This window comes from Acanthochromis polyacanthus, chromosome 13, assembly GCF_021347895.1.
Source record: "Acanthochromis polyacanthus isolate Apoly-LR-REF ecotype Palm Island chromosome 13, KAUST_Apoly_ChrSc, whole genome shotgun sequence".
In the NCBI taxonomy this organism is placed as follows: domain Eukaryota; kingdom Metazoa; phylum Chordata; class Actinopteri; family Pomacentridae; genus Acanthochromis; species Acanthochromis polyacanthus.
Window position 1 is genome coordinate 32,887,992 of NC_067125.1, and position 14,200 is coordinate 32,902,191.

Below are 14,200 nucleotides of genomic sequence, written 5' to 3' on the forward strand. Positions count from 1 at the left end.
CAACTTGATAATAATGTGATACTTCACTTATCCCTCTAGCTGTAGGCTAATAAATCTGCTAAAAGGTAAGGATTATATACTATCTTCTCATAAGTAGGCCCATTTTCTATGAATAAAAGGAGTCTTGAAAAAAGAGTTTGTGATTTGTATGCCAACGGTTAGAGGTCATTTGTGTATGATTACATTAAAAACACTCAAAATGTGCCGATTTCCATGGTATGCATCACACCAGACAAAACCTTTCACATGTAAAATTGCTAAAGTGAGTAAAAATATACTTGAGTGACTGTTAAAATACTTCTGCTGTCTGGCCAAGTATCGCTTGTCTGTGGGAATCACTGCCATCATTTCAAAGTGGATCCTCCATGTTGAATGGATGAGATAGAGCTGTAGCTGCTAATGCTCCCCTGGAGATAGAGCCTTCTTACTGTGATCTAATTAGAGATTAAATATAACTGAATATAATTGAATGAGTGTCACTGCACTACTTTACTTTTGGTTGGACACTTTATTTTAGTTTTTTGTCTTTGAACAAACACATCATACTGTTTGAAAAAAGAGAGTATGCTAAAAAGAGTAAACTAAATATGTTGTTGATGGAAAATGGAGGGGGAGAAAAAAAACTGTCATAATGTTTCGTTACAACACATCGCATCTTTTACTGAAAATAACTGCTTGCAACTGTTTTGCTGCACATTTCAACAACATTCATGCCCAGACACTGTCATATTCAAAATGGTATATCCAATTTGCAATTCTCGACACGGAAGATGAATGGCTGTCAGGCATTCTAAAATCCGTCAGCAGATCCCCTTTAGAGTTAATCTGCAATAGATCTCAGATCCAGTGAGTATGGGTGGGTGGTGTTTCATCCCTCCACCTAAGAAGAATTAGTCATCAAGCAATTAGAGACACAAAAGCAATAACAGTTCATTTCTATTTTCGAAGATTAGCTCCTTCAACTGCTGCTCCAGATATCACTGTCAGTGAAGAAGGGTTAAGAGGGATTTTAAGTACCTTTAAGAGTGGGGGCAAGTGCATAAAGTTTGATTTTTGGATCCCCATTTGACTGAGGCTATATTCAACTTGTCTTTGGTACAGTGAAGTCAATGAAAAACTTGTAACAGAATAGCTCCATGTCTTCTGCAGATGAATAAGAAGTAGTTTCAGTTCAGAATCAAATCCCATGTACCCCAGTTGTAGCTTCAAGTCTACAGGCAATATCTGCACAACAAGCTACACGACTCTGTCAACAGCTCTACCAACTAATTTATGTTTCCTAATTTTAGGTACAGAGGTTTACTTTTATACAGAATATTTTACTGACACAATGATGTAGTCCTGTATGAAGCTTTGAAAACTTTTCCTATGTTGCCCTGTCCTCCACGACTCCCAAAAACATTATGCTGACCCCAAGCTACGAGTACAATGCACTGTCTGACAGTCCTATTATCCACATCTGCACTCTGTTCATGGGAGATGAAAATCTAGTTTCCATTAAAGCTCAACTTCGCGTTCTAGCATTAAAGTTTCAGTATTTCCTTTTTTTATTAGAAAAACTGTGAACTGTACAAAGGAAGGAGCATGGGCACTCTCTATTTTTTTTGGCCAGGGAGCAGGTACACGGTGAGTAAGCTGAAGTCACCAGGGAGACAGAGCATGTTGGAGACTAAAGTGGTAGGATGCTGGTAGCCCAATGCTGTGCTGGCTGTAGTGTCTGCAGATTGTCTGTTATTATTTGCAGTTTGGCATTGTCTTTAGCTAACTGAGTGTAACAGGCATCCAGAGAATCAGCCCAAACATCCTGAGTTTAAACCCTATTTGAGGCCAACGACTTGCAATTTGCACACATGTAATTTGGATGGTACTGGTGCAACTGCCAGCTGATGTGTCTTGAGCAAGGCAGCTCTGTCATGGATCACTTCCTTTTACAATTTTGGAGGCGTTTTCTAGCATGCTTTTGCATTAGTCTTGTCTGTGTTACTGGCTACTGGCTAAAGAAGCAATTGGTTTGTTTAGTTTCAGGGGTACATGATATCTCCGAGAAGAAAAAAAAAATCACTCAAGCTGGAAAAATGTATTCTGCAGCTGTATTTGATTTACCATGAAATATAAGAACCCCATCTTAGATTGCTCCACTCCACTGGAAAACCCTAGAGTTTCCCTTATGATGGATTTTTTTTCCATAACAATATTAATTCACATCATAACTGTGAGAAACAGAGGTATCTCAAAGTTGCCAAGCAATGACTAAGCCCGTAGAGCAGTATAATGTTAGAGAGGGTGACACACTATGGTGACTGCATAAAAAGAACGCCTGAGGCATAGCAATCCAAATTTTCCCTGCTCCATGCATGGTGATGCATCCCATAGTGTTTCATTAATGAATGCACCATGATGTGCATGGATGCATGAGAAGACACACACACTGCTTCCCATCACACCACACAAAGGACGTTTTGAGCTAAATCCTAGCCAACAGCATGTTGCTCTATTATGGTAAGATCAGAGACTCATTTTCGTAAATCACGCATACTGTATGCTCAAAACGACTGAGCTTGTGTTGAGAAGACTCATCTGTATCTCTTGTAAAGTGGGACAGATTTCCTTCCAGCACGGGTAGTGACATGATTGTGAGCTCATCTTCTCTTTCAGGGGCCACATGGGCCGCAGACAAGCCTGTGATGAGTTAGTTTGGGTCACAGGAGGCCTGTCTTTCCCCGCTTCTTTCACTGCCAAACAAGAAACAGAAAGGCCAAAGGCAGCCAGGAGGTGCTCTCAGTTCATAACAACCGAGGCAAAAGGGGGAAAATCAGTCTATATTTGCAAGTGAAAAGCCTAGAGAGAAAAAGGTGACACATTTTGCAAGTGCATCAAACATTTACATAGTTTGGGACTTGCAAGGAGACTTGGTAAACCTTTGGTAAGAAAACTACAGCAAGAAGGGGAAATGGTCACATTGAAATGGCTCCAAGCTGCTTTCACTATTGCCATTTTAATCAAAGATAAACTCAGCTGTTTACAAACAGATAATTATAACATTTCCTGCTTACAGCATCACTTGAATGCTTCAGACATACAATTTGAGTGTTGTCTCGCCTTTTCTAAGCAGATAATTGATACTTAACAAAACTTTGTCAGTCTGCAACACTCTTTGACTTGTTTTGTCTCACAAAATAAAAGCTTTAAACAGGAGAGAGGACATATAAATGCTGCAACAAGTCCTCAAATTCATACGACCGCATCGGGGAAAAGGAACGTATTACGGGATTTAATTCATGAAACGGCTTTTCCGTCGCAAAACGGCTTTTTCCTCACTTTCCCAACACGGGTTTAGGGTTATGGTTAAGGTTAGGGTTAGGGATAGGGACAGGGATAGTGTTAGATAAAAGTTTGTTCATGGTGACGTTTCACCTGCGACTCCAGAGTGTCGATATTTACTCAACCGCTAGAGGTCGCATACGTCAAAACGTAACACTGGGTCGTAATACGGGCGTGTACAGACGACCTATGTGGTCGTTTTTTGTTTGAGGACAGGCTGTATAAATGCCAACAGCTTTGTTGGTCTAGGGTTACATGTCCACAGAGATCCTGTGCTCACATTGCTGCTGGCCTGATTTTTTTTTCTTTCTTTTTTTTTAAAAATTTGATGAATGACAAGGACACATTGCTCTAATTTCCAGGCAGTGATAAGATCTTAGCATGTTTGAATAATTTTCAGAGAAAATACATAATATGACGTTAGTAGGATTGCAATATTTGACTAGAAAAGAAATATCTAAAGCACGTTTTTGCTCCTCACATACAGTAGAAACAAGACACAAGCTAATCTCCCAGGCTTCACTGTTCAATGCTGTGTTTAACCTGTTTCATACTCTTAAATTAAGCCTGATTAATTTTAATCTGCAATATAAAAACTCAAACCTCACAGGAATAGCATAAGGATGCTACCACCGCAGAAGCTAATCACTGAAAAAACAACCACTAAGCCCACCGCCTGTGCCTCTTCTGTGAGCAAGCCCTTAGGAGATGATGTTTATGTTCCTCCTACTGTGCTTCACAGGGTCACGTGCATGTGTAATGTCATCTTTTTAGCGTCCTTAGGCAATGAAGCTCCTCTCAACTCTCTCAGACCTGGATCTGTCTGATCCGCTCCCCATCACTAAAGAGTCAAGTAGTCCTGGCTAGAACAAAACCCCAGACTCTCTCCTTTCCTTTTCCCTCCCAATTCTGGATGAAAAGCTTAGATTCGGTTAGATTGTTTAAAATGATATGCAAGAGACACGAGGGCTGTAGAGTCTACAGCTTCATTTACAGAAAACTGGTACTGTATTTCACTGACTATTTAGGGTTATTATTTTGACAGTGAAACAGTTTTAACAAATTACATTTTTCAAATCATGAATAGATACTTGTGTGTGAAACATGAATAGTGTTCCCCAGAAAACATTTTCCCCAATGCAATACTTGTGTGGTCTCCATCATCTGTTACATTCTGATTCAATAAACATCCCCTAAAGCTTGTCAGTAGACATTCTGATGTTGGCAGGTTTTGTTATTTGATAAGACAAGACAAAAATAACAGCAATCGGTGATGAAAAGATGCGGGCTTAGCTTTTACCACTTTGGCTGAATTTCTTGAATAGATTTCTTCACTATGAAAGGTCCTAATGAAATTTTGCAGAGTGCTGCTTGACACAAGACATCAAAGGACAGTTTGTTTCAGCCAAGCCCGGAGATGCACATTACAGTAGCATCCCTGTTATGGCTTTGGTTTATAGGTGTTCACTCGTGGTTCGCACATAAACGCACTTTCAATCTGGAGTGGTTTTATTGGGATGCTGAAGTATGTTCTTTTACACAAGTGGTTAAATACAACACTGTTACAGCAGCGTGTTAATCTAAGCCACAAGGAAATAGTGCCACAGAAGATTAAATGAAATACATAAATTTATTACTTGACACTACATTTTGAAGGTTTTTTCATACAACTCTATGACACAAGAATGGATTTTAGCTGTTCGATGTGCACAGCTGGCTTAGATGAAATAAATGAAATATTTAAATAAAACGACAGCAATTGGTTAATAACTAACAGTCAATTATCCAGCAAAAATGTCAAATATTTGGTTGCTTCAGCTTGTCATATGAACGTTTGATGGCTTTCTCTTGTTTTATATCACTAGAAATGTTATAACTTTGGGTGTTTATGCCAGTTACCAACACAAGCAATTTAGAGAAAAGTGTTTTAAATACAACATGATCAATGAGGTAGTCAGGCAAAGATAATATCAAGATTCAACAGAAATAAAAAAAAACAAAAACAAACACGTGCGTCTTTGCAAGTTATGACCATGTTGAGCTGAGATATCATGGGTCTCATTAGGTCAGCGACAAACAGTAAAGGTCTCTGTGCTTAATAAGTCTTTCTGTAGTCATGTCAGTGACTGAGGAGAAATCACCATTTTTTTTCAAAAGACGTGTCTTTTGGGGAAAGAAAATCAATTTTGGCAGAGATCTCCTGAATAAATTCACAATATGGGAAGCCCTTCTGCCAGTACTCCATGTGCACACACTACTTTTACATAATCAAGTTGAAGCGGTTGAACTTGACGCCATTGCTTCTGGCAGTGTTGATTTCCATCCTCATGAAGCTAAGTCAGACGTAAAGAAGTCTGGAGCTTTTGTAAGCCTGCCTGCAGTCAGCCATGCTTCCATCTTGCTTCGTAAATGGTGCAACATGGAGCTACGTCATAATTTCCACATGGCCTGACTGATGATGTAACGCGGCCTCAGTAAAACAATCCTACTGTAAAGCAGCGAGTCGTGTATTCCGATTCGCGAGAGCCATATGGTGAGATGCAGAGCTGCAATTCATTTATCAGTCTCACAGGTTAAGGACATCATCTCTTATCTTTGCCAGATTTGCCTCATTTCTCTCAATTTCTGCAGGCTGTGTCTCATTCTCAGAAATGACTCCTTATTCCAGTTATCAATTCAACGGGGAACAATTAATAATTCTGTCAGGGAGCTCAAAAGGACCATTGAGTGTTCAGCCATCAGGAGTGTAAAGTAAAGCAATAGAGGGTTAATCCTTCCTCAGCCTCAGTTATTACAGCTGAAACTACGCCATATAACCATCGACAAAAAAGGATTTTCTTTTGATTTATATTGCGACTCATAGTCGCCACACTAAACTACTACTTCTGACATTTGTGTAGAGCAAAATAAATGTTAGAAATGTCAGTTCAACAAAAGGAATAGAAAAAAATGTTTAATTTTATCTTCAGCGACGACACAAGTTATGTGACAAAGCAATCAGTGTATTAGTCATAGGGTTGTCTTCCTCCAGCAGGATCTGAATGGGGATGATGTACACTCAAAACACAAATACATTTAATATGGACATTAAGTGGCAGTGCACTAAAGTGTGAAATGAGAACTGAAAACCATGCAGCCCATCTCTTTTATGTCCATAATTCACATAACTGTGTCAACTCCACATTGCCTATGTATTCAAAGTAGTGCTCACCAGGTTATCATGGCGGCCTAAAACCAAACCCCAAATTATGGACTTTCTTTTCTTATTATGCTAAAACAAGAGGATATATTACAAATACGGTCAAAAAGTGACAAGAACTAGTAGTAAAAAAAATATCACAGGTAGGTCTTAGTGCATTTAGAAACAGTGGCTAGTCTAATAAGTTATTTTTTTCAGCAGCAAAATATCCCATTCAAATAATATTCAGTCACAATACTTAGATTAATTAAACAAAAAATGTTAGGGATCCTCATCAAAAGTGTTATTTGTTAGTATAAAAATGTCATTACTGGCAGAGAAACTATTATCTGATATCCGATATATCAAAGTCAGTCTCAGCCAGGCTATATTATAAAACTGTAATCTTTAGAGCTGCTATAATTACTTAATTAATCCATTAGTTGTCATCTATTAAATTAATCACAAACTATTTGGTAATCAGTTTGAGATTTTTTAAAGAAAAGAAGTCAAAATTGTCTGACTCCTGCTAATAAAATGCAAATATTTCTGGTTTATTTTGTCACCTGTGACAGTAAACTGAATATCCTTGGGTTGTGGACAAAATAAGACATTTAAGGACGTCATCTTGGCTGTGAGAAACAACGAAGAACAATTTCACCATTTTCTCACAGTTCACACACAAAAAACTAGTCGATTAGTGTAGAAAACAATCAACAGATTGTTCACCAATGGAAATAACCACGGCTGCAGACCGAGCATGCTTTATTCAAAGCAAATCTAATAAGTTAACTCAACTACATATTTCTCACAGCTGGAGACATAATTAGCAACTCTGCTATAACATAAAAAGACGTTCTTGCTCAAATTAGATTAGATTTTTTTCCGAATGAAATGCTTTTAATAAGCTAACAGGTTTTCTAAATTTATTCACAAGTAGCCTGTAATTGAATATCCTGCATTACAAGGGTGTGTTTAAGTGTATTCGATGGCAGATACACTACAACATCAGCACACGTGTCAGACCTATTGCAATGCACTTACATTCTAATATGGCACGAGAGAAGACCTCATCCTGTAATTGAGGTCTTGCACATGTATATTTTAACATAATATTCTCCAATAAACGAAGCAGCGATTGCATTACCCTGACAATGCAGGGAGGGCTCCACTCCCTCTGCGTTTTCCGCTCCTGCCGGAGGAACACCCCTGCACATATCGGATTGTACATAAAGGATTAAAAGGCTATCCCACGAAAATCCTGAGCTTGAGTGTAGCCGAGAGTACTACTTCCAACATAAGCACCTCACATGTCAAATTAATAAAAAAAATGGGGCGTGCAAATGTTATTAAAATGTAATTTCACACAAAACTCCCTCAATTAGACTTACGTAACGACACATTTTACCAACTTAGAGGATCTCATTTCAAAGCCTTTATCGTGGAATCGGATTACATAACAGATGATTCAGAGTAGAAGTTGTGCTTTGCTGTGCATCAGTGTTGCCAGAGAGAGCGAATAAAACCGAGCAAGCGTCCCTGCTGATGCACCCTCTGTGCACTTCATGTCAACGCCATCCTCCTCACACCTGTACACATGCACAGGTGCAATGCCACAACAACAACAACAACAACCCCCCAAAAAGGCGTTAAATCTGCACGATGCACCTTTAAGAAAACGTGAGTCAACGCAGAAGGCTGTGTGACTACAAACAGGGAGCCCAACATCACCCCCCGTCAACAACAAACACGTCCCATCCGAGCACAGACCAACGGCCCACATCGGCACGAGCACAAATGCAGATCCTCACGAAACCTTTCCCCCATCACATACAGTCACCCACATTAATGTCATTTCACAGCGTGTTCTCCTCTTGAGTATCATATTTTATTAAATGTGTAATAATGCTAAGTCAGCGTGTGGACCGGTCACGCAAAGAGCAGCGTTATGTGGCACCGTTGAGTGTGTGTGTCCAGAGAAAATAGTGCCCCACAACACATTAGCACCAAGCTGCCCTTAGTTGAAACACAGCTCGCCAGTAAGCTAATTAGCAGCAGTCGCAATACAGTTACCGTCGCACCTGCGGGCGGAGGAGGCGAAAGGATGCCTGCGATCCCCCTCTGCCTCCTGACCACAATTAATATCTTATTTTCTTATTTTTTTAAAGGGTGGAGAAAACGGACTAGGTAATTCAAAACAAAACAGTCTGTAGAGTTAAAAATTTGACATTTCTCCTACCTGCACAGCCCACAAGAAGCAAGGCTAAGAAAATATCCGTTGACTGGACCATCGCAACTCCCCGAGTAACGTGAACGTTAAACGGCGCAGCTAACGGTTTTTTTATTTTTTCTTTCTTAAATCTCCGACTCGGTCCCCTCTCGGTGTCGCCCTTTTCGGGTTCCTCTCAGCAAGTGTTCATCCTTATCTATATATCTGGGCTGCTCGGTGATGAGTGTCAGCGGCGGCGTCGTTGATGACAAGCGGACGGTCAGAGATTAGCGGTGATGAGCGCCAGTGCACAGTTCAAAGTCTGACTGACAAGCAGAGCCTGCGCACACATGTGGATCACTCCGCACAGGCGGTGGAAGGGACCTCCTGTTAAATAGTGCGGGGGGTGTCAAAGGGAAGCAGTGTCATGGGGAATCCCCCCTTAATAATCATAATAGTGAACAAAAAATTAGATTTAAATTAAAGGAGGAATGATGCTGTTTCGGAATGCACATCATTAAGAAAAATGAGTTAAAGTGTTGCAAAAAGATTTTAAATTGTGTTTTTTTGTCAATATTTATGTTGTGAATGACACAATTTTTAGATCAAATACTGCTAACCTTCTCTGATTTTCCTGAAATTCTATAGAATAAAATGTGGATATGTATAAAGATGTCTGGGAACTATTCAGTTGATACATTAAATACTTTCCAGGAAAGACATCCCAGTTAAGAACAATGTCTATTCTCTTTAAAAATAAATAAATAAATACATTAGCATATTACGGAGCCCATATAGCACATATCCAAAAAGATAAGTTAAGATAAAACTGTATTGATGCTGAAAAAAATTCCTGTGCCAGCTATTTCTCCAACATAAGTACAATACGTTACTTAAAAATAAATTACATAAGCTAAAATAAGCATAACAATGCACGAAAAAATAAAAACAAGAATGATGCTGTTTTGAAACAGCATCATAAAAAAACTCAAGATATTTTTAATGAGCAAAAAGATTTTAAATGATGTTTTTGTGTCAATATTTACACTGTGAATGCCACAATTTTTAGAGCAAATACTGCTGACCTTCTCCGATTTTCCTGACATTTTTGTAGCATAAAACATATATTTTACTGCTAGTTTGCTTATTTTGTCACTGTATTAGATAATAGTGTTCCTAATTTATCAGAAATCTAACATTAGCAATTCTGGAATATTGAAAATCATTTATCTCTATTAGTGGCTTCTTCCGTCAAAAGTCCTACACTTACATTTTTACATATTGCAAAAAAACTGTTTTAGTAATTCTTTGTTTAAACTAGTAAAAAAAAAAAAGGGCCTTCACATTACTCTCATTTTAACAGTAAAGAAAAGTCTGTATACATGACTTATATTGTCACAGGCTTATTTTGTGCTGTCAGATTATTGCATCATCTTAACTCCCAGCCACTTCTTTTGATATCCTCAGACCTGTAAAATGATTTCAATATGAATTAAAGAGTAGTAAGGTCACTATCATCCAAGAAAAGACCTGAAATGAAAAATGACTGTATCTAATGGAAAGGAGGAGGAACATGGTAGGAGGACTTCTCACCTCGGGGGGGATTCTTACCCCAGTTTACCCTAGTTTTTTTCTAATTGCCCATTGACCCAGTTTCAGTGCATTTTTTGCATGTTGAATGAGAGGCTGTGTGTGACAATATCTCAGGGACTATTAAAGATAAAAGACTTATATTTTCACAGTTATTTTCCATTATGCCACTGATTCAGAATATTCAATACTGGACAAGTGGTTCAGATTATCTCTGATTATAGGTTTGTTGAAATAGAGTTAAAATCAATGTAACTGAAAGCTTTAATATACACTTAACAGAATATAAGCATGCTAATGCTCTTGAATTTATGATTAAAAGAGCGTTACACTTTGCCAATTGTGCACAAAAAGCTGTTAAACTGGTGATAGATTCTCAAGCGTTGGGTTAATCCGCATCCTCGTCAGATGTAGGGTAAAGGATTAGAAGCACAGATCAAATACTCCTTTGACCAGTAACTATACAAGACCAACTTCAAATGCAGCTTTATTCAAATGACATGATGCCACAGATTACAAGAGAAAGATGAGAACAGGCTGTTAGCATGCCGGTATGTTAGTCAGGGCTACAGTCAGGCACTTGAATGTCCACAACACCATCATTTGTCATATAAAAAAACTATTTCAGACAAATGTTGTGTTCAACAATGTGATCCTATCTCTCAAAACGTCCATAACTTCACCAAGCTAGGAATAGTGAATATAGCGATTGAACATTCCTCAAGCCAATATCGACAACCTCATTAATTCCTTTGTTGGAGATATGTGGCACTACATGATGAGTGGTAAAACTCAACTCATCAGTAAAACTATTACATGCCGCATTTATATTTTTGCATTTTATCTTTTTGCATTTTATCTTTTTTTTAGATTTATTAAAGATTGCTTAAAGCTACTTGTGACAACTACTTTCATTTACGAGTAGATATGAAACATTTTGTTTAAACTCCGAAAAACTCTGTGTGTCAAAGTTCCATATTTAAAAGTTAGATTTTAAATGGAAATAATCCTTTCGTGCCTTACAGTTGCAGTCCTTATCCACCAACCCTCATTTGCTGCAGTTCAAGCATACCAGCTCACCTACAACTCAAACACTGTTAAACTGGTCTACACTACACAGTGGCAGGTTGTGATGTTGCAGTAATTTAGGCTTTACAAAAGGGAGACCAGTTCGAAGAAAAAATACAGAAATAGAAAGTTCTACCCTGCAAGTTCACAGAATTGATTCTCTATGTCTTTCACGTATGAAAGCCTGGAATCCCTGTATCTGAGACGGTCATCAGTACACTGCAGTTTCAAGCAGAAAATTCTCTGTCAAGGTGTTGCAGCTTATTTTGTGCATGATGTGTCTTCTAGCATAACAAAAACATCATGTGGAGTTACAGATACATAATGGCAATACTGGTCAAACTATGTTGAATGAATTAACTGTAAAAGTAACTTTTTAAGCCAAAAAAGGTCTTTTTTTCCCCCCCATTCCTGACTGTCATGAGTGAGGATTTGCAGCCTTTGTCAGTCCTACATAATAGAAAACTGAACATCTTTGGATTCTAGACTGTTGTTTGGATCAAACATGCAATAATGCTACCTTGTCTCTAGGAAATTGTAATGGTATGTTTTTCTGTCTGCATTTTAAGCGGCTGAATGTAATTACTAATTAAAATAACTATAACTCGCAGCTCTAGTTGTCAGGCAGTGAAATATCCCTTTGATTTTAGGCATTACTATATGTTCTGGAGAATGACTGCAGAGGCTCTGGACCAAAATTCATTAAGAACAACTTACCATTAATGTATTGCTATAAATTTATAACCACACAGCCTAATTACCACATACTAAGGAAAAGCATCAGTCAACAGGATGTTTCACAAACTCCAAATTTAATAGCTGATTGATGTATGAATGATTAATTTAGCATTAATAGAGCCTGTGTTTCTTTTAAAGCCTTTATAATAGTTGCCTTACTAAAAAAGTGACACCACTTTATTGCATATTCATTATAAGCCAAAAGCAGCCTGTTCATTTTTCTCTGTTCTTTTTTACATTCATGCTTACATTTTTATTACATTTATCCGATCAGTACTGTTTTCTCAAAATTGTTTCTTCGGACTTGACAGTTCAAAGGCAGTTTCAAAGCTTTTATCAGAGTCCCAGGAATATAATTCTGGCAGAGAAATAATAAATCCCTCTGTTTAATCCATCTATTTAACTGCAGAATAGAAACTCCTCTGGAGTTTATTAAAACCCCCACATTCCCAGGAACAAAATGATGTGTAGGCTACAGCTGCAGCCCTGACAACGCTAATGATAAAGCCTTATCGTAATGAAAAATTGGAAAGTAAAGTCTCTCTTTTGGGTGTTTTTTTTATGTTAACCTCTGCCTTTGTATTTGTGGATAAACACATTTAATTGGTTCTTGTAAAGATTAGTTTACTTTATTATTTATGACAAAGTGTTATTTTAAGTTTGTTTGACTCTATTTTGCTGCAAAAAGAATAAGCAACACTGTGCCTGCACACAAAAACGAAGCTAAATGCTGATTGCTGAGTGTTAAACATATTTGAAATACAGTGTCAAACCAAAATCATTGCCTCTACATATTTTTGCAAAGCACGGCTGTGAGTCAAATACTCTCTTGACCCAACTTCATCCCACCAGCAAACAAACAAAACCTTGTGCAGTCCACTTTTATTTAGGCTGTAAAGTGTTTAGTACCTGAGAGAACGCAAGAACAGAGTGTTGTTTGCTTGGACAAGAGGGACACAACTACACCCAGCACCCTTAAAGTACTGTTTGGCATTTATTTGCACTTTTGGCCAAGCAAAGAGATGCAATGAGCCAAATTTTAATGAACCCAAATGAGGCTGTGGGCTGGCTAAAAAATGAATTGTGGTCAAATCTTATTTATTTGCTTTATCCCACCCTTATACAGCCTCCCAGCAAACCACCTCAGGACATGTGGCCCCAATGAAATTCACAGACTTCTTTTCCTCTGCTAACGACCCATCTGTTAAGAAACAGAACAAGCAGGGAACATAAGGGTTACTTTAAGGTTAGTTTAGGGCTCTGTGGGGCTAAAATGGGGGAGTTTTGACTGGCGTTTGCGCCTCAGCATCAGATAAGAAAAGGTATGACTCAGTTGGTGACTCATACATACAAATGCCCTCCGAATATACAGTAGTGTTTTATTCAGTGCGCAGTGAAGTCGAAAATCTGACGTAGCCTGGTTTTATTTTTAGGCTATTTCGTTAGTGTTGCAGCCTAGTTCTATTTGGTTTGCAAGAAATTTCCATGTGGTTTCATTCACCCTTTTACCCTTACAATAACCCTCGAAACTGCTTGAGTAATTATTTACACTTATGGGATCTCAAAGGTTTCAGTCAGCTAAATTCCTCTGTGTTAATTAATAAAAAAGCTTAAATGGAGATTTCATTTTCAATTAGTCTAGAGACAAAAATCACACCGTCCTGAAAAATCTGCCCAGCAGTTCAACAGTGTTGCAGTAGTCCAATTTATACCACTGTCATCTCCTGTGTGTTAACATTGCAGGACTGCCACATGCCTTAATCTTCTTCATGAAAAAATTATTTTGTAGAAAAGAAAAAAAAGTGTTCATGTATCTCCTTTGAGAAATCAACTCCATTTTTGTTAAACTGAATATGCTGTCCATTTGTGGTAAGGCACACATAACATGCTCTTTCATCTACTCGTATTACCCAGAATCCCTTTCAAAGATCTCTGGCTTCATCTCTCATGTTCAAACATAGTAGTAGTGGTGCTGGTGCTGGTAGTAGTAGTGAGGCTTCACATGCTACGATTTAATTTCATTCTTTTATTTGATGCAGAGAGGCGCAGGACTTCATCTAAAGTCTTTCTTCAAATATCTCTCTCCAAGTTAAAAC

General features: G+C 38.2%; 1 protein-coding gene across 9 annotated transcripts in view; it reads right to left on the reverse strand.

Moving 5' to 3' along the window:
• ncam1b (neural cell adhesion molecule 1b) overlaps positions 1-9,049 on the reverse strand; it is an 81,360-nt gene extending 72,311 nt beyond the window's left edge. For 4 of the 9 annotated variants that reach the window (XM_022211485.2, XM_022211468.2, XM_022211444.2 and 1 more), the window contains exon 1: positions 8,739-9,049. In XM_022211485.2, the coding sequence (XP_022067177.2) occupies positions 8,739-8,790 (52 nt within the window). In that variant the 5' untranslated portion in view covers positions 8,791-9,049. The remainder of the gene's footprint in view (positions 1-8,738) is intronic. The other 5 variants (XM_022211518.2, XM_051957843.1, XM_051957842.1 and 2 more) reach the window with 2 other exon arrangements.
• Positions 9,050-14,200: the final 5,151 nt, after the last annotated feature.